Below are 25,712 nucleotides of genomic sequence, written 5' to 3'. Positions count from 1 at the left end.
GGGACAAGTACTCTCACTTGTTTGAGGATTCAGGTACTACTCTATTCTTGACTTAGCATAGTTTTCTTATTTGTCATTCGGGTACGAGTGATGGATAAATTCATATTTATTGTAATGACCCCTTCAGTCGTTATGGAAAAGCCAATAGTAAAAGAATTGTGCCAAAAAAACTTTTGGGTAGTAACTTAAAAATTTTAGACTAGGCCAATCTCAAATAAAATCTGAGTAAGGTAATGTCTAAGGCATTCTGGGAATAGATTAGAATTAAATTCTAAGTATGGATTGTATTTTATAATAGCTAAGGTATTAAGGAGTTTGTAGGACTTTTTGAAATTGAAATCGGGTATGTAGAACTCCTGATATAGGCAAAAGGAAAGAACATAACTTGAAATGATAAATATTGTTAATCGCATGCAATGAATGTGTTTATTTAGGTATACAAGTATGTTTTCTATTCATTTGTGGTTGTAGTTGTGGTTGTGATGTGTATGATGATTAGATGGTGTACCATGCCGTACATATTTATAATGGATCGGATACCATGTCATTATATATTTATAGTATATCGGGTACCATGCAGGTATATATTTATAGTTGGATCGATACCATGCAGGTACACTAACTAATGTTTGGGATTGGGTACCACGCCAGTATACTAACATTCTGTGTGTGGGTTTCATGAGAGAACCGGTTTGATTATTGTGCTATGATTATTTATGATTCATTATGTATATTAATACAGAGTAAGAATTGGAAGTCCGTATTTGCTATAATTGTGATGTTAATTGGATATTTTCTATTTTACCAAGTTGAGGTTGCTTGTTCATATTTTATATCCTGAAATTAGCCGTATGATCCTATCAGTACACGGTGGTTTGTAATGATACTACACTTTCTCTTACTTTGTTAAGTATAGTATATATTCATACGGCTGCTGAGAGACCTCAACTGTGAGACTTTCACTATCTTAATCCAAGAGTGAGCTATTTCGTTCAGCCTGTCGTGAATTTCTCTTGGTTCTTTGTCTATCTTTTCAGACATAGACATTTTAGATTGGATTATGTTTTTTTTATTTTGGGCTGCATCCCCTTAATTCTAGACTTAGTTAGAGTTTTGGTACAATAACTTTCAGGTTTTAGGGAGTTAATTCCCCTTATATTTTTTATAATGACTATATTTATGGGGACTTAGTCTTTGATTGTTCAAGAATTATTTTCTTAGTACTTTATATGTTAAGATTGCTTCTTAAAATAATTGTGATGGGTTAGGTTTTGGAGTGGTAATGAATTCTTCCACCAATAAATTAGTGTGGGTGTCACTCACGGAGGATCAGGGTCATAACATGAAATAAATAGGATTCTTTCTTTTCATAGTAATACAATTTCATGTCAACATGGTAAGCATTATTTTTGTAATGTTCTTTTCAGAGTGAAATATATAATGAAAGTCTTTTTTATTTTGTTAGAATTTGAAGTTTGCTCATTCTTCATTTATAATAACAATAATTACACCTCAATCTCAAAATCACGTTTAAAAATCCTAAAACCTAAACATTAATTTTGAAAATCAAATAGAATGGCCCTTTTAATAAGAATAATTGACATTTACAATAATGATAATTACGCCTCTCTTTTTTTCGTTTTCTCATTTGGCAAGCATTTTACACCAAAGCATTTAAAGTTGCTATAGTTAAGTGTTTTAACGAAGTGAAAATGCATGCATGTCTCTTAATTGTGGTTAAGTGTTATAAAGTTATATACACACATGCCATGCATTTTTTGGCTTGGTGTAAACATCAGGTATTGAGTAAGTTTTTACTTTGCTATCTGTTGATCTACTTAGGAACAGGAAATTAAATGTCGATAAGCAATTATTTTCCATCCTGTTAAAGAGAGTCATCCTTGATTCGTTAGTTCCATTTCCAAGTGATGCAACGATTGGGATCTGATTAGTAAAACCATACTATCCGTTCATCCTCCTCCTTCCAATCAAAGCTATTGTTAGTCGTTATTATTCATTTTTTATTGGCATAATACATAAATATGTCATTTAACTTGGTTTCAGCTGGCATCTATGCCCTCTAACTTTGGGTGTGCACAAGTAGACACTTAAACTTGTATAAAATTGAACAAGTAGGCACATGTGTCCTATGTGGTATAATACATGTAGGGCACAAAATTGTCATGTAGGACGCCATATAAGATAAATGTGTCTATTTATTCAATTTTATACAAGTTTAAGCGTCTATTTGTGCATACTTAAAGTTGTAGGGCATAGATGACAGTTGAAAGACACGTTTATGTATTATGTCTTTTTATTTATAATCGTGGTGTCAGCCAGTTTGCATACACCTCAATTAATTTCAAAAAATATATACTACTTCCCACCAGCACGGGTACCGGGTATAAAATAATATGCATGGAGTTGTAATTTCTATACTGAGTATTACTAACTACAACAAAAGAGAAATTTAGAGACAATAGATATTCTTTTTAGAGACAATATTTGTTGTTGTAAAAATATTTAGCTCCAATTGAGTTAATGTCATTACATCCAAAGTCACTAAAACCTTGAACGACATTTCTATAAAGTGTTGGTAATAAATTGTGGCTAAATATAATATAGCGGCACTTATATTAATTATTTTCCGTAAATCCTCTATTTGTTACGGTGAGTAGCTTACAACTTCAAATGAAACAGACCTATAATAGAATTCCCTATAATAATGTAAAAACCAAAGGAATCAAGGCTCTAACAGAAATTACAACAAATGTTATAGCATAGCATTTTTTATTCTTTTGGGTTTTTTTATAATGTCTGTAAAAGCTTACCCGCAATTGAGTCTTAAAACCTAGTGAATAAAACATAAAACTAAAAAATTATGTGGAAATTTTTAAGAATTAGATTTCGTCAATCCTAATTTTTGATAGCGTAAGTGATATATGTGCACAAATTGAAAAAGGCGGGTACACGGTAAACAATAGTGTCAAATTAAACTGTCTCGTAAAATTTTAAATGTCTAAAAGTACATGTGAGTGAAATTCATGCATCTTTCCTAAAATTCATGTGTAAATGATTGGACTTCAATAACTGAAATTTAGTTATTTTTGTCCAATTTTAACTATTTTTGTTTGAACTTTAGTAATATGCTCATGAACTTCAGACATAAATGGTTGAAGTCATGCAAATATGACTGACTTTAAAAAAATATATACACATGTAATTATTTTTAAAAAAAGAGGCATAAATTTAAAGATGACGTCAAAATTGAATATCAGTACACTTATAATAAGTAGTAGTTTGGCAAAGTGAGTTTCGTCAAAACATCCCTTCGAGGAAATCTATACAAAATACAGGTGGCCCCAAACACTATTTGAGACCCGTAGAAGAAGCCATTTTTCTATTTTCTTTGAAAACTGGTAATGAACTTGAAAATGATGTTGGAAAAAAAATACAAAAATAAAATAAAATTGCAGAGAGCTTACCAGAAAGCCGATCAGAATGAAATAATAAAGAGCATTTTTCCATAGATATGACGGATATATGCTAAATATTAAGCTAAATTAAGATGCAATTAGTCCCACAAATAATTGATCCCATAGATAACATATAATAAGTCACCCAAAAGGTATAATGTAATATTAGGATAAATAGGTCCGATACTAAACAAAATTATAATCCCATGTCAAGATAATAATTATGAAAGCATCTAATCTAATACCGACTGTTAGTTCCAAACGAAAAAAGAAAAACAAACTAACAACTCAAGTTATACTGAACAAAATAGTCTCCAGAAAAATGAAAGATGCATTTTTCACTTGAGAAAACAATTTTGTCGCTCCAAAGAGCCCTTTTGAGAGTTGTCACCAATAATCTCACTTGGCACTGGATAACGTTGATATTCATCAGGAAAAATTGTTATTTCTTGAAATTGGATACTCGGTATCGCTGTCACCTGCATATGTAGGTTTAAGGTAAAATCTACAAAGAATATGAGTCTAACAAAAGATATTTTCTCGAAAAAGAAGTCCATATAAAATTGTTTAGACAATATGAAGTTTTCTTACCAAAAGGAGGAAAATGACTTCTTTTTCTTAGTTTTAGGCGAAAGTTATGTTCTTTCACAATTATCAAATCGTGGCACATACAATCTTTCATCATGGCCTTCTTATGGAACAAACCAGAAATTGGAAAAATCAATATCGATGGAGTTTTGAAGCTTTAGAGAAAATGGTAAAGGTGAAATAAATGGTAAAATCAGACATAGCTATGAAAATTTTACCAGCAATATCCAAAAACAAAAAGAAAAAGAAAATTGTGTGTTCTAAGATTGATTCTTCTCCTTCAAAATGCTTTTTCATGAAAAATATTTTTCAGTCAAATCAAATATATCAAAAAAATAGTTTTAAAAATTAACTTTCGTGATACTAAGCAAAGTTATATAGAAGCACTAACCTGATCATCAGAGTAAGCCTGATCAAACTCAATGCTTTGTTTATTAGGCAGGTTAGAACTTGGAAGTTCAAGATTCTGGAAGAGAAAATTCATTTTATCGAAATCCACATCATTGAAATTGAAATTGAAATCGAAATCCACATCACAATTTTTCTTCTCATTTGAATCACCCGCATCTGGTGCCACGACAATATTGCTTGGATCGGACATATTTTGTTCACCAAAATACTGTTGAAAGTTAGCATTTGATGCTCCTAATTCATTAATAGTCGCATTTTCAGCATTTGTATCAGTCATTATTGCGCTGCCTGAATATGTTGTTACATTGACAACATTGACATTCAAGTTGTGGTCATTTTGACCATGATGATCCTTACTGTTAAACGCCATGTCAGGCTTATAACTATTGCTCCCAATAATTAGGCCTTGTAGTCTTTGTGATTCCAGCATTCCAAATAATGGACCTTGCTGTTGTTGTAGCTCACCACCATCATTATTTTGAGCCGAAAAAAATGAGCTATTGAATGGGTTTACAATATTGAGGTTGTGAGATTGAACCTGAAATCGTGGGCGATAGAATTGTGGTTGAATTAAACTCTCTCCTCTAGCAAAAATGTTGGAATTGAGAGTTGGAAATGGGAACTCTAGGCCTCTTTGAATATGATTTGGAATATTTTCTTGAAGACATGACATTGTCCCAAATTTTCTAATGCTACATCGTTGTTGAGAACCACTTGAGGATCCCTGACCTGAGGGGCGACATCTAGATTTTTGGTCTTTTGGAGCTTTCCAATTGCCATTACGGCATTTCTGAAATGAAAAAAATGAAAAAACGATTGGACCAAATAAGGAGTTATATATCAAAAAAATACGGACAATAGTCAAACATAATTTTATTTGATAGGAGTAGACTCACCCAAAAAGGAGGGAGGCAGGAGTTATAGGAGGATCATCCATAATATTTGAAATGATTATCGTTAAGATAGATATCATGATCTATGTGAAAACAGATTGAATAATTTATTTCTTTAGCTAATAAAAATATTCTTAATTTGCATGATCCAACCATTGATTGTGAATTAATATATTTAGTGTAAAAAGATAACAAGAACTTATTTTGATATATAGCTATTCACATGGAGATATATAACTATGAAACTTATGAAAAAATTAAAAGGGATATCTTCATCATACTATTTTTTTGTGAGTTGAGTATGTTTACTGCGGAAGTCATTAAAAGGAATATGTTTTTGGTGTTTGCTAATTGATGGACGATGAATATCTTTAAACAAAATATAAATAAAGAATTGATACTAATATTACTAAATTTAATAGTATTTTGATAATTTTGAGTACTAAATATTGATAATAATGTCTAAATAATTGTTGACTAAAGTAATATATAAATGATTTCTTCTCATAACTTTTAAAGGAAACAAATTTCGAGGAAAACATTTTATGATAACAAGAAAAAGACTTCACTTGTAACAAATTAATACGCACGAATGATATATAATTTACCACTTAGAAAATTTTAGAAAAGTACCTGAAGATGGCTGGCAATATGTGTTCTGGTAAGACTAGGCACATTCATCACCTTAAGAATCTTTTTCGGCAAACATCCTACAAGTTAATTCCGTAACAATATAAATATACTTTAATGTAATATTTCTCTAGATTAAACCGAAGTACATATAATTAAATATAATAATCACTACTCTTTAATTCCAATCAAGTTTACGTTAGTTATAAGTATGATTTTCATTATTCACAATGCTCCATAAAAATGAATTGTCGAGAAATTTAAGTAATTGTGAAGTCAACTTACTTCCTTCACCAAGATGTTGCGTAGCTTTCATGAATTTGGTATGTAGATCAGCAGTCCAATTTGTGTAGTTTTTTCTCATAATACGAATCTGTCTTTCTCCTTCATTAATCTCTTTCATGCTTTCTCTACTTCTCTTTTTCCTTGGCTTGTATTTTCCATTCGATACGACATCGTTTTCAGCTTGTTCTTCATTATCTCTAACAACATTTGTGTTACCAATATCATCAACATTCATCTGATCCCTATTTTCTTCTAATCCTTCTCTATCTTTTTCCTTTTTGATTCTTTTCCTCAAGACAAATTGCCACAAATATTTCACAATATCCTTGTCAAGTGGTTTCTTCAAGTAAATATAAGCTCCAATGCTAAAAGCCTTCATTATTAAGTACTCCTTGTGTTCATCAAATATAACTGAAAAATTATTTCGAAAAGCTAGCATTAGAATTGCATTATATTATAAATGGTATATGAAGAGCAAATTTAACATATATTGTCGGAATTTCATCCTTTATAATAGTAATGCTACAAAATAATTGTTTATCATTTCTATTGGATGATAGTAAACATGTGTAAATAATGGGTTGTAAATGTAATGTTAGTTAGAGGTTAGTTAGCAGTGTTAGTTAGCTATGGGCCCCACACTAATTAAGGAAGTTAGGTGGTTAAGTGTAATTAGCTAAGTATAAGATAGGGGTGTGTAGATATTTGTTTCTCTCTCATTTAATATACACTGCATCTTTTTCTTCCCAAAATCTTCCCTCTAAATCGATTCTCTCAGAAGCCTTCCAATGGCTACTTCTACAAGGTATCAGAGCAGGATCGAGGAGTTCACCGACTATTGAAGTTCAAACTGAGAAACAACAGTAGAAGATCGAAGCTAAATCAGAGCTTGCGCTGAAGAACATCGAAAGGAGCAATGGTGGAAGGTCAACGCTTTGCAACGCCAGGAGACTCCTCGCAATCGCACTCTCTGCGTGAAAGGATGGTTGTAGAGCATGGGCATCCTTTATATGTACACCCATCGGACACCTCGGGGTACGTGCTTGCACCGGTGAAACTCATCGGATCTGAAAACTATAGAGTTTGGAGTAGGGCCATGAGAATCTCGTTGTTGGCTAAGAAGAAATTGGGCTTTGTAACAGGCACATGCACAAAGGACTCATTTGATGAGTCGTTTCATGAACAGTGGGAGACGATGAATGCAATAGTTCTCTCATGGATCATGAACACAGTGTCGGAAAATCTACTCAGTGGAATTGTCTATGCGTCAGACGCACATCTAGTTTGGGAAGACCTAAAGGAGAGTTTTGATAAAGTGAATCATGTGAGAATCTATCAAATACACACAGCAACAACGAATCTTAAGCAAGGAACTGATCTAGTGTTTGTATATTTCTCAAGGATGAAGGAACTATGGAATGAATCTGATGTGATAGCCCCTTCTCCAAACTATGGCTGTCCAAAATCAAAGGACTACATTGAGTACCTGCAACAGCAAAGGCTAATGCAGTTTTTAAGCGGATTGAATGAGTCATATGATCAGGCCAAGAGGCAAATCTTGATGAAGTCCACTACACCAACTGTGAATCAGGCATATGCCTTGATAGTGTAGGATGAGAGTCAGCAAGCAAACACTGAGAAGTCTAATCCAATGGCAATGCAGGCTAAGAAAAGAGACAATTACAAGGGAAGTTTCATGTACTATGAGCACTGTCACATGAGAAACCACACAAAGAATGACTGCTATAAGATCATTGGGTACCCTGCAGAAAGAGATGGTAAGTTCAACACAAGAATGAGAGATAACTATGAGGGCTGGAGGAAGGACTCATACAAGGATAGATACAGAAGAGACAATGGTAAAGGTTGGAGAAGAGACACACACAATACAGTTGCTAACAATGTAGGTCTATCTCAAGAGAAACACTCAAACACTATTGATAACCGAAGTCAATGTGTTGAGGATAACAGAAGAGAAGATAGCAAGGGTGGCCACTATGCTTCAGATGGCAAGGACTCTGAAAAGTATCAAGCTCATATGACAGGTACTATAACTTGTTTGCTATCTCAATTAGCCACGTGTGAGTGGATAGTTGACTCTGGTGCATCCCACCATGTTACTGCAAATGAGAAGTTACTAAAGAACATATTCAGTACACATACCAGTAGAGGTTTAAAGATGTATTTGCCAAATGGAGACACAGTACCAATCACACACACAGGATGCATTGAGATATTTGGAAAGAAAAAATCTCAAATGTGCTGTTTGTACCAGATTTTAAATATAATCTTTTATCAGTGTCAAAGTTGACTAAGGAGCTATGTTGTTCAGTTAATTTCTTCCCTGATCACTATGTCTTTCAGGATCTATACAGTGGCAGGGTGAAAGGGATTGGTAGATTGCAAGGAGGTTTAAACATTTTTCTAGGGTCAAATGAATATGCAGGGCAGAAAGAAAGTGTAAAGCAAGCCTACCTAGTAGCTGTTGTTGAGAGATACAACTTATGGCATATGAGACTGGGTCATCCCTCTATTTCTACTATGAAGCACATGCCAGAATTCAAAAATAAGATAGATGTCAATACTCATAATCATTATAAAATTTGTCCCATGGCAAAACAAACTAGACTACAGTTTCCCTTAAGTACTTCTAGAGTTGATAAGCCTTTTGAGTTGATATATTTAGACCTATGGGGTCCTTACAAAACCCCTACATTAGATAAGAAAAACTATTTTCTCACTATTGTTGATGATCACACAAGGTACACTTAGATCTATCTGTTACAGTTGAAGACTGAAGTAATTGTTGTCTTGAAACAATTTGTTGCTTATGTTGACACTCAGTTCAATTGTAGGATCAAGATTATTAGATCTGATAATGGTACTGAATTCTTCAACTCACAATGCTATGAATTGTTTCATAACTTAGGCATAGTTCATCAAAGCAGTTGTCCATACACTCCTCAACAGAATAGAGTAGTTGAAAAGAAACATAGATAAATTCTCGAAATAGCCAGGGCAGTTAAATTCCAGGCCCATTTCCCTACTAAATATTGGGGGTTTTGTTTCAAGGCTGCAGTGTATCTCATGAATAGATTACCATCAGCTGTTTTGTAGGGCCAGGCCCCTTATGAACTACTGTTTCACAAGAAGCCTAATATTGATCATCTTAGAGTTGTTGGCTGCTTGTGTTTTGTAACCACACTACCAAGATCTGACAAACTTACCTCCAGAGCCACAGTAGCTGTTCTCATGGGATTCTCAGAAACATAAAAGGGTTACATTGTTCTTGATTTAACTACTAATAAGTTCTTTGTTAGCAGGGATGTGGTCTTCAGAGAGGCTGAGTTTCCTTTTCTCAACACCTCAGCATCAGATCCTGACATGTTTCTTCCACTAGGCCAAGCTGCCACATACTTTGATTCTCAAGTCAACCCTCTTCCTCCCACATTCACACCAGCAGGAGCAAGGGGACCACCAATACCTTCCAATGATGATGATGGTGGTGATGATATTGTACCTGCACCTGCACCTTCACCTGCTAATGATGATGATGGTGGTGATGATGTTGTACCTACACCTGCACCTACTAATGATGATGATGGTGGTGATGATGCTGAAGTTATTGCTCCTCTAGTTGTGAATGCAAGGCCAGCTAGGATTACTAAGAGGCCTGGATGGTTGAATGACTACATCTCCAATACTAGTCATGATGGAACCAACAACTATACCATAAGTAGATATATATCATATGCAACAACATCAAATTAGTACAAGAGTTATTTATCTAAATTCACAGATTTAGCTGAACCAAAAACCTTCAAGAAAGCCTCAAAAGACAGAAGATGGATAGAATCCATGAAGCAAGAAATCAAAGCTTTAGAAGAAAATCATACTTGGAAGATTGTTGACCTCCCAAGTGGGAAGAATGTTGTAGGCTCCAAATGGGTGTACAAGATCAAGTATAAATCAAATGGAGATGTTAAAAGATTCAAGGCAAGGTTAGTGGCAAAAGGGTATAGTCAAACGAAAGGCCTCGACTATCATGAAACCTTCTCTCCAGTGGCAAAGATGATCACTGTAAGGTTTGTGATTGCAATGGCAGTATCAAAGGGCTGGAAACTTCATCAAATAGATGTATATAATGCATTTCTACAGGGAGACCTATATGAGGAAGTATATATGGAGCTGCCAGAGGGTTTCAAGAAACAGAGGGAGACCAAAGTATGCAAGCTGTTGAAGTCCTTATATGGCCTGAAACAGGCTTCAAGGCAATGGAACATAAAGTTGACTGATGCTTTGGTAGCTGTAGGATTCACACAGAGTGCACATGATTATTCTCTCTTCACAAAGAAACCAGGTATTGATATTGTGATTATTTTAGTGTATGTAGATGATCTACTCATCACTGGAAACAGCAGTAGCCTCATAGAAGAAGCCAAGAGGATTCTGCATCATGACTTTAAAGTCAAGGACTTGGGGGAACTCAAATACTTCCTTGGGATTGAAATCCTGAGATCACAGCCTGGGATCATCCTCAATCAAAGGAAGTACACATTGGAACTCATATCAGAAATGGGCCTAGCAGGCACAAGACCAGCTGTCACACCATTAGAAACTGGAAACAAGCTGACCACTGTGGAGTATGACAGGATTGTTGGAACCAAAGGTGATGAAGTGTTAGAGAATGCTTCAAAATATCAAAGATTAATAGGTAAGCTCCTCTACATCACCATACAAGACCTGATATCAGTTTTGTTGTCCAGACACTGAGCCAATTTATGCAAAAACCAAAATAGTCACATTGGGAGACAGCCATTAGAGTGGTCAAATATCTCAAAACTGCACTAGGATAGGGCCTCATCTTCATATCAAAACAAACACAGGAGTTGACTTGTTGGTGTGATTCAGACTGGGCAGCATGCCCAAACACAAAGAGGTCCATTACAGGCTATGCAGTAAAGTTTGGAGAATCTTTGATCTCCTAGAAATCAAAGAAACAATAAACTGTGTCAAAGAGCTCAGCTGAAGCTGAGTATAGGAGCATGGCAGCAGTAGCAGCAGAAGTCACATGGCTGCTAGGACTATTCAAGGAGCTGGGAGTACAAGTACATCAACCAGTAAAAATTTAGAGTGATAGTAAGGCAGCCATCCAGTTGGCTGCGAACCCAGTGTATCATGAACGCACTAAACACATAGAAATAGACTGCCACTTCATAAGGGATAAAATAAAAGAAGGCACAATCAAAGTTGAGTTTGTGAGAACAAGTGATCAGCAAGCAGACCTATTGATGAAAGGGCTTAGCAGGCAGCAACATTCATACTTGATGGCCAAGTTGGGAGTGTTGTTTATTCTACACCCTCCAACTTGAGGGGGAGTATTGGATGATAGTAAACATGTGTAAATAATGGGTTGTAAATGTAATGTTAGTTAGAGGTTAGTTAGCAGTGTTAGTTAGCTATGGGCCCCACACTAATTAAGAAAGTTAGGTGGTTAAGTGTAATTAGCTAAGTATAAGATAGGGGTGTGTAGATATTTGTTTCTCTCTCATTCAATATACACTGCATCTTCTTCTTCCCAAAATCTTCTCTCTAAATCGATTCTCTCAAAAGCCTTCCAATGGCTACTTCTACAATTTCACTGCAAAAAAAAAGTATTAGCGAAAGATAATTTTTATCTCTATACAGTTAAAATCCATTAATAATCACATTTAACAACATATTATCCAAAAGATTATGTTAGCTACAAGCTATTTAGAGATAAATTTCATAGCTAATTCTTTTTATAATGTATTAGTTAAAATAACTGACTTTACCCGCTAAATAATAAAGTTGTTAACGATATACATGTCTTATTGTAAATATTATGTGACTAGTTGATTTTTTTCCTTTTTTTTTGATTTTCTACCCGCTGTCTAGAGCCTATGGAATTCCGACTAAATCCGGACTACACACTGCAGGATTCATTTGGGGGTGGCGCTCTGTTGGATCAAGAATGATTTTGATGATCGACAAAAGGAGTAGCTGAAAGGAACAAGTTGTATTCTTATCAATGTGAATCCATCTGGGAGTAGGAGAAGTGCAGATACGCAGAAGAGTGGAATCCTAAGACAGTGTTTGTCCTTAAATACAGTAGCATTCAAACAAGGAAAAGAAACAAAATTCGACTGAAAGAAGGAGAAGTCTAATGTCTATAAATAAAGAAGGGTTTTCACATAGAAGGTTTGCCCACTTACGATAGAGAGCTTCAAGAAGAAAATATTCAAGTAAGAGAGAGTTCATATTTGAGAGAGTTCTGATTGAGATTTCAGAGTGCTACGAAGACAAAGAAACTAAACTGAAGTACTTGTTCCATAGGCTTACGCATTTAGTTCTAAGTTTGTTTTATCTGTAATAGTGATTATTGAATTGTAATCATTGTTAATTTAGAGTGAAGTTTATTCTTCTAGTTGGGGGCAACTAGAAGAAAGGGTTCAACAGTCAAGGGTGATTGTTGAAGTTTAGGAATTAGAGTTTATAATTCCTAAGATTGCTTAGGATTGCAAACTTAAATAATTGTTGAGGTTCAGAGTTTTAGTGAAGTGGAGTTAAATACTACAGAGTTGTAGGTCATGGTTTTTCACCCTTTTGAGCCAGAATATTTCACGATAAATCATTGTGTCATTATTTTATTTATCATTCGAAGTTTAGTCTTGATAATTCGTAAGGAACAGTTTATACAGACTTGTTCCTTAGGAAAATTAGGGGTTCTGTATCCAAACAATTGGTATCAGAGCAAGTTATGTTAACAAGAGTCTAACTACTTAAGATAAAGACCACTAGAAATTCTGCGGCTCCTCTCAGACACGGTGAAGGGAAATACTTCAACAGACCACCTCTATTCAATGAGCAATACTATTCCTGGTAGAAGGCTCATATGGAGGATTTTATTCAGGCTGAATAGTATGAGCTATGGTTGAGAGTCACTTATGCTCCAAAACTACCTATGACTAAGGATGCCGAAGGAAACGACATCCCAAAACCCAAGGCTTAATATGAGGAAATCGATTACAAGATGTTAGGCAAAAATGCCAAAGCCAAATGCATTCTTGTGTGTGGACTCAGACCTGACAAGTTCAAATGAATATCCAATTGTACCACTGCAAAACAAATATGGGACACTCTGATTAACACACATGAAGGAACCACTCAAGTGAGAAAATTCAGGATCACCAGATTAAGCACTGAATATGAGGCCTTCAAGATGAAGAATGGAGAATATCTTCAGGATATGATCAAGAGATTTACCACAGTGGTAAATGAACCGGTGTCTTTGGGTAAGATATACACTACTGAGGAACAGATTGATAAGGTCCTCAGAACTCTGCCTAGCTCATGGGAAATAAATGTCACTGCAATACAAGAAGCCAAGGATCTAACCAACATGACATTGGATGAGCTTGTAGGAAATCTGAAGACTTACGAGATGAATGTTGAAAATTCCAAAAGAAGTGAATGAAGAAAAGATAAAAGTCTCTCCCTCAAAGCAACTGAAAGTTATAAATCTGACCTAGATGATGAGGACGTAGCTTTGATTAGCATAAACTTCAGAAAACTCTTCAAAAAGGGAATGAACTTTGGAAAGAAACCTCTGGCAAATGAAGACAATAGCACAAAAAAAGGACAATCTAGTGGATACTAAAAATGTGGAAAACTAATCATCAAGTCAAAGACTGTACCATGTGGGAAATCGAATGGAGGAAGGAGAGAGCTGAAAAGGAAAAGAGAGAACTAGCAAATAGGAGGAAGATGAAAGAAAAGGAAAATGGTAAAGCAATGTATGCTACTTGGGGAACAGGTTTAGACAACTCTAGAGAAGAATCTGAAGACATTGCTCTAATAGCCATAGAGGATTTCGAACATGAATCTGAATCCGACACTGAAGAAAAGGAGGTAAACTTTCTTAATCTTAAAGACAAACTCAAAACCTTTTCAAAGAAGAAATTATCCACTCTAATGCTAACCCTCAAAGACACTATCTCTAAACTAAATGATAACAAAAATGAGTTGTTAGCCTTCATGACCAGTCTAAAATTTGATTATATCGATCTAGAAAAAATCAACTCCAATCTAAAAAAGGAAACCCAACTTTTACAAGAAAAGGTTAGAAAACTTGATTCTATTAACCTACCCCTCAAAACTGAAGTTTTGAAACTTAGTATTATTGACAAAGGGAAGGATAAGCTTAGTAGTGATCAAGATAGCCTTGAACAAAATCTTAAGATACTTAAGAATAAGCTGTTTTCTGAAAAGGAAAACTCAAGCAGAATAAATCTGGAATTAGCTAGAACCAAGTATGAGCTTGAGAAAGTGAATAGATGGACTCAATCTTCCATGACCGTAACTCAACTTGGCAATAACACCCGCAGTACAAAAACTGAAATAGGTTTTGAAAAGGAATCTACTAGTTCAAACTCTGATCTACGCACATTATATGGGAATGTAGGTCACTCTAGACTCTTCTTTTCAAAATCTAGAATCAATTCAAACAAAATCTCAAAACCACATCAGAGGAACATGTACCATCAAAATAAATTCCTTAAAAACGTCTTACATAAATGGATAAATAGAGATCTTATTCATTTTTTTAATCAAAGGAAAGGACCCAAGTTAATCTGGGTTCCTAAACTTAACCTTTAATTTTTTCAGGAACAAGTGAGAGGAAACAAGAAACTATGGTTCATGGATAGTGCTTGCTCAAGGCGTATGGCTGGAAACAAATCAAAATTTCTCTCACTTGATGAAAGAAAACGTGGAATGGTCGCGTTTGGTGGAGGACAAAAGGGGAAAAACAAAGGCATTGGCAAAACCAGTAAAACAGAAGAGCACTCAATTGAAAAGGTATAACATGTTGAAGGGCTAAACCACAACTTACTCAGCATATCCTAACTCTGTGATAAACGAAACAAGGTGACTTTCTATTCCTCAAGCGTCGAGGTAATAGACTTAAAAAATGATGAAATTATTCTCACAGGACAAAGATACAAACACGTATATACAGTCGACATTGCAAAAGTATCTGCTAAAGACCTTGTGTGTCTAAGTGTGATAGACAAGGATCCTTTGCTATGGCACAAAAGGCTAGGTCATGTCAGTCATGTTCAACTAAATAAGTTTATCGCCATAGACATAGTGATAGGACTTCCTAAAACTAAGTTCAAAGTAGATAAGATATGTGAGTCCTGTGCTCTAGAAAACCAAACAAAATCCTCCTTTAAATCAAAACAAGTTATCAATTCAACTAGATCCTTGCAACTGCTCCACATGGATCTATGTGGGCCTATGAGAGTTCAAAGTAGCGGAGGCAAAAAATATGTATTTGTTCTAGTTGATGACTATACTAGATTCACGTGGATAGTTTTTCTGGCCTCTAAAGAAGCATTTGAGGCATTCTACACTTTGGTGAGAAAACTGGAAGTGAAATTAGACACACAGCTAGCTGCAATCAGATTTGATCATAGTACTGAATTTGAAAACTCAAAATTCATTCAATACTGCTTCTCTCATAGCGTGTATCATAACTTCTCTGCTCCTAAGACTCCTCAACAAAATGGAGTAGTATAAAGAAAGAATTGAACACTTCAAGAGGTAGCCAGGACTATGATGCTAGCCGATAATGCTGCTAGTCAATTATGGGTTGAAGCTATAAACACTGCATGTTACATAATAAATAAACGCATGTCTAGGCCTATGCTAGATAAAACTCCCTATGAACTATTCAAAGGCAGAACCCAACATCTCTCACCTAAGAGCATTTGGATGCAAGTGTTATATTCACAATAATGGAAAGAATCTGTTAGGAAAATTTGATGTTAGAAGTGATGTGGGAATTTTTCTAGGATATTCTTCATATAGCAAAGCCTATAGGGTATTAAACAAAAGATCCATGTGTGTAGAAGAAAGTGTGCATGTAGTTTTTGATGAAATTAATGTTATGTCTAACTAAAATTTGTAGGACGATGATGACCATCAACCAACTCAGAACAAAATATCCAAGAATAGACTCATGTAACAGGTTCACATCTTGCAGACATCAGTGAGAACAAGTCAAATCTAGAAAACAAAGATTCACATGACAAAAACAAGGCGGAGTAGGAGATGACCACTGAAAATCCTAAAACACAATCACAAGAAATAGTTCTTAAAGGGTACAAATACCAGAGGTCACATCCAATCGATAATATTCTCACAAATCTCAGCACAGGCATAACCACCGGATCTCTAAAAAATCTATGTGCATTTAATGCTTTCCTGTCCATGCTCAAACTTAATAAAATCAATAAACCTATGTAAGATGCAGATTGGATAATTGCAATGGAAGAAGAACTCAATCAATTTAAGAGAAGCAAAGTATGGCACTTGGTACCCAGACCCTCCAACAGGACCATCATTGGCACAAAATGGGTCTTCAGGAACAAGTTGGATGAGCATGGTACAATCTCAAGGAAAAAGGCAAGGTTGGTGGTGCAAGGATACAACCAAGAGGAAGGAATAGACTACGATGAAACATTTTCTCCTGTGGCCAGATTGGAGGCAATTAGACTCCTCATTGCATTTGTTGCCTATATGGAGTTCACACTATATCAAATGGATGTAAAGAGTGAATTTCTAAATGGGATTCTCAAAGAAGAAGTGTTCGTCAAACAACCTCCTGAATTTGAAAACAGTAACTATCTTGACTATGTCTACAAACTTGATAAAGCACTCTATGGACTCAAGTAAGCACCTAGAGCATGGTATGAAAGGCTATCGAAATTTCTTCTTAGTCATGGGTACACTCGAGGTAAAATCGAAAACACCTTATTTCTGAAAAACAAAGGGAAGGACATGCTCATTGTACAAATCTATATTGATGACATTATTTTTAGAGCAACCAGCAAAACACTCACAAAAGAATTTGTTGCCCTATTGAGCACTGAATTTGAAATAAGTATGATGGGAGAAATCAACTTCTTCTTAGGGATTCAAATCAAACAAACATCTTCTGGAACACGGATTCATCAATAGAAATATGTAAAAGAACTATTCAAAAGGTTCAAAATGGAAGAGGCAAAGTCAATCGACACTCCAATTGCTACAGCCACTAAGTTAGACTTGAAAGGAACAAGCTCTATTTTATATCTTATAGCTAGCAGACCTAATATAGTGTTCGATTTGGGATTATGTACATGATTTCAATCCAATCCTAAAGAATCCTACTTGAAAGCTGTAAAATAAATTCTTTAATACTTAAAGGGAACTACTGATCTCAGATTATGTTATCCAAAAGGGAGTAATTTTGACCTAGTAGGTTATGCGGACTCTAATTATGCAGGCTTTTTGGTTGGTAGAAAAAGCACAACTGGCATGGCTCACTTCTTAGTATCATGCTTAATTTCATGTGGACCAATAAAGCAAAACTCTATGTCTCTATCTACTGCTGAGACTGAATACGTTACTGCAGCTTCATGTTGTGCACAACTACTATGGATCAAACAATAGCTTAAAGACTTTGGGATAAAGATTGACTGTGTTCTAATTTTTTGTGACAACACAAGCGCCATCAACATAGCAAAAAATATGGTCCAACACAAGCGAATGAGGCACATTGATGTCAGACATCACTTCCTAAGGGACAATGTAGAAATGATACTGATCTCGATGAATTTTTTTACCACAGACAAACAAATTACAGATATATTCACTAAAGTACCAGCATGAGATCACTTTAAAAGGAACAAGTTAGAGTTGGGGTTGATCAAAATCACATAATCTACCTCCAATGACTGGCTAACGAACACTATTCAAAAAAATATCTGAAATCAAATTTGATACTCAGTTTTGTATGTCATTACATCTAGCCAAAAAACTACTCATGCACTATAACTTAGCATTTTGTGTATGTTATAGGAAGAAGAACAAAATCGGGAGCAAAAGGATGTTGTATTCTCTACACCAGGTATGTATATTATATTGGTTGAAAATTGAAAAATTATAGACTCCTAGCACTTGAATTTGTCCCTTACACATGCTTCAAAAATAAATCATACTATCCTAAGATAATTACAGCCGCCAGATTTTTGAAAAGTTACCATTCCATCAAAACTGACAAATGTCACATCACTCTCCTTCCACAAGAAAAATTTTCAACTTAAAGCTTCCTCAATTAAAACCTTCTCTCCCATTAAAAACTCATTCCTTTGCTCCCAAAATTCAAAAACCATAATTTCCTCCTTCTCAAAATACCATTTTCAAAAATTCTCTGCAAACAGTGCTCGTCACTAAATATCCAAAGCAAGATACGAACATGGCCTTCCTATCTCCTACACCATCACTACCAGTTTCTTCAAATCATTTCATAGTTCCCTTTAAAAAGCAGCGAGTACATATTATCTTACCACCGGTCATCTATATTGATTCTCTTGGGGTCACATATATGGAAGGGCTTCCAGCTACAACTCAGTGGGAATCATACATTGGTGGTTCAGGAGATGCATCCTGTCAGGGAAACACTCCTTGAATCTTATTGGGGATTCTAGTGAGGGGGGAACTAGGGTTGCTTTCTAGGGTGGCCTCAACTGAGGAAACGTTTGCTGAGAACAGGGCAAAGAAACATGTTGGCAGATCAAATACTAAAGATGACATCCCACTTGTCAACATGGACGCTAAACGTCTAAGGTATCGTATCCGTAAGTCCTTAGGCAAACCTGTAATAATACCTGCTGATGAACTAGTATAGCACAAAAATTCTACCTCTTCTATTGCGGTTTCAATACGCATAACCAAGTCTGTCCAAAAGACTTTGGATGAAGGTTTTCTTGCTTTTTCATCTAAAAATTTGACATCTTCTAAAGATGAGTTTGTTTCTTCCCTTAACCCTATTAACATTGAGGATGATGATTTTAGTAAGTCTCAGAGGAAATGCAAAGGTTAAAATATTGCTTCATCCTCGCATCCCTAGAAATGGGTTAGCAAACCTGCTCTTCTCATGGGATATGGTACAACTAGGTTAGTAGATGAGTCTGATGATGCGAGTGACTTACCTTTCTCTGAATCACTTAGTGATGTAGGCATTGATGAAGAAGGCACTGTATTGACATTGGGGTTGAATATGAAATCAAGGTAGAATATTTAGGGGATGATATTAAGGATAGTCTGTGTGCCCAGCAATCTAGAATCGTGAACTTTGGGCAACGAGCTTTACTTAGGAAAGAGTGAATCACTGGGTTTGGGGAGTAGAGATGGGTGAATTGTTGCTTCTCTTACAAGCACAAGGTTGGACTGACTTGTTCCTTCAGGGTGATACACGTCACAAAATAGGAAGGGAAGAAACACATCAATTTTACATTAATATGACTGGGTCATCATTCTCTCTCACAAGTGTAGTTAGGGATGTTTTATTTACTCTTACTCCAGATATTCTTGCTATCATTTTGGGGATCTCTAACATATGGTGGTATCACTATGTGAAACGAGATTGGCCTTCTTTGGATGGATTTCCTGCTGCTTTAGATATCTCACACCGGTTCACAAATGATCCTACTTTGGAGACTCATACTTGGATGGACAAGGTGTCATGCTCCCTCTGCACAAACTTCTCTTTGATATGGTGCACAAGATGGTGTTACCGAGACAACAAAAGAGTACTGAGGCTAATTTTATGGATCTCACCCTCATGGAGTTGTTAGTGTCTCAAATCCAAATCAATTTGCCACAACTCATTTTATGTCATATGCATCGCATTTGTGTCTAAGATAACACAAGACATGCACTTGGTTATGGGTTTTGTTTGGGAAAAAATTTTAAACATTTTGAGGGTACCATTAAAAGCCTGATAGTTTCAAACTACAAAGGATGTGTTGGGTATACTGAACGAGACTAATATACCTGCTCCTCAGAGGGGGGTTGATGCTCCATTGCAGCGATTTTGGGCTATGTAGACTGCTAAGAATCAGGAAATTGCTGCACTCAAAGTCTCACATATGGATGTTCTTGATCAATTGCATGTTTTCTATGGGCTTGAGCATGTAGGATTGGTTGAACAAAACTCCAAACTCAAAACTGAGCTCACTTTAACTCGTGAAGCTTTGGAAAAGGAAAAGACAACAAATACTGAAATATGCAAATTCTGTATGAGCTACTCAAGAAGAACCCTCCTACCACATATCAGACCACTCCTCCTCCAGCCTAAAAAGACTATTCCTTTAACTCATTGTTCTCCCTATGCTAAAAATCTAGGATTGCTCGATTTACTTCTTGTTTTGATGTATATACTTGTTTATTTTGAATATGCTGGATTCTTATCTTATGGTTCCCTGTTTATCTCCTTATTTATGCATGTGCTTTATTATAACTATCTGAGTTGTTTGTGGCCTTGAGTATTAAATTTGTTCATATGTTTAACTTACAATTTTTTTGATGCCAAAAGGAGGAAATTTATGTTTCTTATGTAATTAAACCAGTTAGACTTAACTGTTTCTATGAAATGATTCTCTCATGAGTATTTTTGTAAGGAACAAAAAGGTTAACAGGGTTGACACTTTACACACAAGGAGCCAAGGTTTGTCATCATCAAAAAGGAGGAATTTGTTGGATCAAGAATGATTTTGATGATCGACGAAAGGAAAAAGTCACAACTTAGTATTCCTATCAATACAAATCCATCTGGGAGTAGTAAAAGTGCAGATACGCTGAAGAGTAGAAACCTAAGACGGTGTTTTTCCATAAACACAGTAGCAGTCCAACAAGGAAAAGAAACAGAATTCAACTCAAAGAAGGAGAAATTTAGTGTCTATAAATAAAGAAGGGTTGTCACAAAGAAGGTTTGTCACTTACAATAGAGAGCTTCAAGCAGAACAAATTCAAGTAAGAGACAGTTCATATTTGAGAGAGTTCTGATTGAGATTTCAGAGTACTGCGAAGACAAAGAAACTAAACTGAAGTACTTGTTCCATAAGCTTACGCTTATAGTTCTAAGTTTGTTTTATTTGTAATAGTGATTATTGAGTTGTAATCATTGTTAATTTAGAGTGAAGTTTATTCTTCTAGTTGGGGGCAACTGGAAGAAAGGGTTCAACAGTCAAGGGTGATTGTTGAAGTTTAGGAATTAGAGTTTATAATTCCTTAGATTTCTTAGGATTGTAATCTTAAACAATTATTGAGGCCCAGAGTTTTACTGAAGTGGAGTTAAATCCTACAGAGTTGTAGGTCGTGATTTTTCTCCCTTTTGAGCTGAGTTTTTTTACGATAAATATTTGTGTCATTATTTTATTTGTCATTCGAAGTTCAGTCTTGATAATTCGTAAGGAGCAGATTATACAGACTTGTTCCTTAGGCAAATTAGGGGGTCAGTATTCTAACACGCTTCCAACAGGATTTTCTTCATACCCAGGACTCAAATCCGAGACCTATAGTTAAGAGTAAAGCAATCTCATCACTGCACCACACCGCATGTTCATGTGACAAGTTAATTTCAATTATGTTCACTGAAGTTTATTCATTATAATAGTAATGTCTCGTTGCTAAAAAAAATTGGTAGTATACTGATTAAAATTATCGACTTTATCCATTCTTGCAATAGGTCAAATAGTACTACAATAAATACTTACCGAGTGAAATGATATCCAAGGCTACAGCTTGAATAAGAACCTCGAAGGAAAGAAAATAAGGTGAATGGATATTGATTATCATAGCATCAATTTTTTTCTTTCCATTGGAGAGCATTGCCATGGCTGTGGAAGCATCAACTGTCATAACTGTATCAATGCACTTTGAAAGTTAGTGAAGAACAAGAAAATAAAATTATACACAAAATTCTCATGAGAAGATATTTAATTATTTTTATTTCAGATTCAATGACAAATTTTGATGTTATATTGCAACACTTCAATTTATGCAATCACATATATCAATCAGCTTATTTTGTAATCAATGTGTGGAATCTTAGATTGGTTCATATAAAAAATGACACAAAAGTAAATAGAATTGTTAACATTTATCTCTAGAAATGTGATCTCCTCTTGGTAACAACTGAAATGGCTAGAAAATCTAAAACTACAAGGAGCGAGAGGGCAAGGAAGAAAGAGAGCCTCCATGTTCTACAAGGGATTATACCGTTTAATATATGTGATTCAAAAATCAACAATGGTAACACTAATGCTAATGTTAAAATTACAATGGATGATATTAAAGAGAGGATTGCATATTGAAGAACTGTGGTTATCTGTTATGTCCTGGAATCGAACCATCCCCGATCGATAATGGAGGGGTATTTTCATAGAATATGAAAGAGTTTGGGAATTGATAAAGTAGCAGAGGTGAACATATTTTTTTTTTTTTTGGTTGGATTTCATAATGTTGAGAGAGGGGGAAATCTATAGAGGAAAGATTGTAGATGTTTGACAGGAAACCATAGTGGTTCAGCCTTGGATACCTGACATCGAAGTTACAAAGAAAAAGGTAGACAACGTGTCCATCCAGATTAGGTTAATAGGCTTGGATATCAGAAAAATGATCCACAGTTTGGTGCAACATAAAGGGATTGGTAGGGTTTTTAATATTATCATGGTGTATGGTTATAATGATCATTGAGGAACATTTTGTAGAATGAGATGAATGGGGACATCACTGGGCTATGGAAAGTCATAGGAGATTACAATTGTGTACTAAATAGAGATGGTGGTACACATGCATGAAAATACTAAAGGAAAAAAAATGTAATTGTCGAAATATCTCCTTTATTATTTGTCATTAATTTGCATTAGATACTTCACAAGAATTATATATGTAATTGCGGCTCAACTTGAGGGGTTTGTCTTCCATTGATATTCTGCAAAGGAGAACTCAACCCTGTAATGATCATGTTGAGAGGTCTTAAAACATTATCTGATATTTCAAGACTCACTATTAATGTTTCAAAGCCAAGACATATTTACAACAAATTAATATGGATAATCAAGACTTGTGTGACCTGATTGGGGCAGGTTACCATTTATTTAAGGAAACAGAGGGATGTAACTTGGTTTTAACCCGTCAATTTTCAAATACTACTTAGGAAAAAAAAAATTAAGATAGAGCTCAGTAAAGGTAAGGGCTTAATTAGTAATGGTCGTTTCATTTTTGCTAAACAAGGATCTATTCTATTTTATTTTTGGGTATTTTCAAATGTGTTCGTTCCATAAAAAATAAAACAGTGAAGATCATAAAAGAATATCTTGTAAAAGAATTTATTCTAATTTACTCAATGACTTGCTGGAAACAAATAAATAATGGACATATAAGATATTATTTAAGAAATAGATAACGGAATCAAAAGTTTTGAGATAATCATATTTCTTGAATATGCAACTAACAAGTTAATAGGATTTATTAGTTAAGATAGAGGAATGGATTGGATTTTCAATAAATTTTAATTATTCTCATTTGACTTATCTATTTTCCTAGCAATAATCATTTATTTCTTGACATTGATAATATAACTAACGGGAAAAATGTTAGATTTGCTCTTGTACTCTTCAAAAAAGTTATCTTTGTTATACTTCTTGATATATTTATTTTTAGTATCCATTTTGAGCACATATTTGCCCTAATTGCCCTTGTTCCCTTCTTTAATTCTTATGTGGCTTTCACATGGATTTTTATTTCTCTCAATTTAAATTTAATTTGTGTTCAAGTTTATTTAACCCGAACCATTTTTCCTCTCGTTGCCCTAATGCCTCCATTGTCTAAGTGAATTTTTTCTAAAATGATATATAAATTTGTAAAAACGAAGATCTACACCTTCAAAAAATCATTTTTGAGGGATTTAAACTAATCCTGCAATTCGATGTCACTCTAGGTCATGGGTAAGAACAATCTCCCCCCTTTTGTAATAAAAAGACCAAGTGTCAAACAAATATATAAGTTGATTAAATAAATAAAATGAGTAGTATAAACTATATCTTATCGGAAACATCCGATAAAATTGAAACGACACAAAAATCAACATAAAACTACCTACCCCTCCCCCTTGAAAAATCATATACATCTCTGTGGAGGAAGCTAATCAAGTGTGTGACGTGCTTACAACAAGTACCACAAGTGGAAATTCTATTTCGATTCTTAATAACCCTTAAAAACTCATTTATTAGCTTATAAAACAACATAAACATAGAAATAGTGTTATGACAACAAGGAAAAGAGAAATTCAAGATTTACAAGATAAATTAAATCTAAAAGGAGATCGATGTTAAAATCGAGAATGAGATAACAAACATCATCTCAATAAAATCTCTTATAAAAAAGAAATTACACAGAAACAGGTCATATCAAACAGACAAAGATTATAAGCTCTACATAATATATTTAGAGATATCACCATTTTACCTTTATATTCAAACGATTTGAGCAAATCAATCATCTCACCAACAATCTCCTTGTCAAGATCAACCAACATCACATAAATTTCTTCTATCATACCATGATAAGGAGCTGCCGCCATTGGATTATTTGTTCCTTGAATAGTTTTAGGATTTTCTTCTTTAGACATAAAGAGGAGGAGATATAAGAAACAAAAAATGTAATAAAAAGTTGAATTTATTGGCAGAACACTCAATTATTTTGGTAGGTTATTTAGTAGGCACTCAATGTGGAGTGCACTTTTCCCGCTGAAGTATGCTCATATCTATTGGCTGGTGAGCACGTTTAGTGTTGACCAAACAAATAATTTTTATTTGACTTTTTTTTCTTGAGTCCAGACAAGGATACACTTTTTTCCTTCTTTCTCTTTTTTCGTTTTAGACGATTAGTTTATTGGCCAGTGTTTTCTTTATAAAATTATTCTTTTGGTATTTAATTATTTCAATGTAGTTTTGAAGAAAATATTTTCAGTTATAACGAAAAATGACTTCAGTCACTTATGGGAGCAGAGTTAGTTACTTCATTACATTTATTATCAAAATTAGCATTCGAAAGTATCATAAAACTATTATCTCCGTGACATATCTTTCACATTGTATTATTACTAAATGTGACAATCCTCATGGTTGTTTTATGATTTCTATCTATTTTTTCAAGTTTGATCATCTCCTTAGATTTATTTATATGTTATGACTTAAGGGGTTAGGTGACATGATTTTTGAGGTGACCAAATGTATTTCAAGAAAGATTTTCAGTTTGAAAGTTTAGAATTTGAAAAATTTGATCAAAGTGAATATTTTAGGTTAACGAGGTCAGAATTCACTTTTGATAGTTTCATTAGGTATGAAGGGTGACTTATGACTTCGTTAGAGTTTTTATATGGATCACGGGGCGGACGGAAGTGATTTGGATCATTGACATGATTTCTAGCTTTTTAAACAATTTGAATTGACCGCTATCAATATCTTATCAAGATGATCGGATCGATGAATTGATGATTCCAACAGGCTCAAAA

At 34.7% G+C, this 25,712-nt stretch overlaps 1 protein-coding gene across 1 annotated transcript; it reads right to left on the bottom strand.

The window, feature by feature from the left end:
- Positions 1-3,582: 3,582 nt before the first annotated feature.
- LOC129882455 (putative two-component response regulator ARR13) lies at positions 3,583-24,854 on the bottom strand. Its single transcript, XM_055956754.1, has 6 exons — positions 24,665-24,854; positions 21,910-22,056; positions 6,284-6,694; positions 6,002-6,078; positions 4,456-5,265; positions 3,583-3,955 (listed from the first exon to the last, which is right to left on the bottom strand). The coding sequence occupies exons 1-6, from the start codon at positions 24,825-24,827 to the stop codon at positions 3,815-3,817; spliced, it is 1,749 nt and encodes a 582-aa protein (XP_055812729.1). The 5' UTR covers positions 24,828-24,854; the 3' UTR covers positions 3,583-3,814.
- Between the last annotated feature and the right edge of the window lie 858 nt (positions 24,855-25,712).

The sequence above is a fragment of the Solanum dulcamara genome, chromosome 3 (assembly GCF_947179165.1).
Source record: "Solanum dulcamara chromosome 3, daSolDulc1.2, whole genome shotgun sequence".
In the NCBI taxonomy this organism is placed as follows: domain Eukaryota; kingdom Viridiplantae; phylum Streptophyta; class Magnoliopsida; order Solanales; family Solanaceae; genus Solanum; species Solanum dulcamara.
This window is presented reverse-complemented; position numbering and strand designations above follow the sequence as displayed.

What these genes read in the sequence shown, in the direction of transcription:
- LOC129882455 (XM_055956754.1), bottom strand. Translation starts at nt 24,827, where the DNA reads ATGTCTAAAGAAGAAAATCCTAAAACTATTCAAGGAACAAATAATCCA. An exon ending in ATATTGCCAGCCATCTTCAG is followed by an intron (nt 5,266 to 6,001) that starts GTACTTTTCTAA and finishes TTTTCATTTCAG; the next exon opens with AAATGCCGTAATGGCAATTG. An exon ending in AGGCTTACTCTGATGATCAG is followed by an intron (nt 3,956 to 4,455) that starts GTTAGTGCTTCT and finishes CTACATATGCAG; the next exon opens with GTGACAGCGATACCGAGTAT.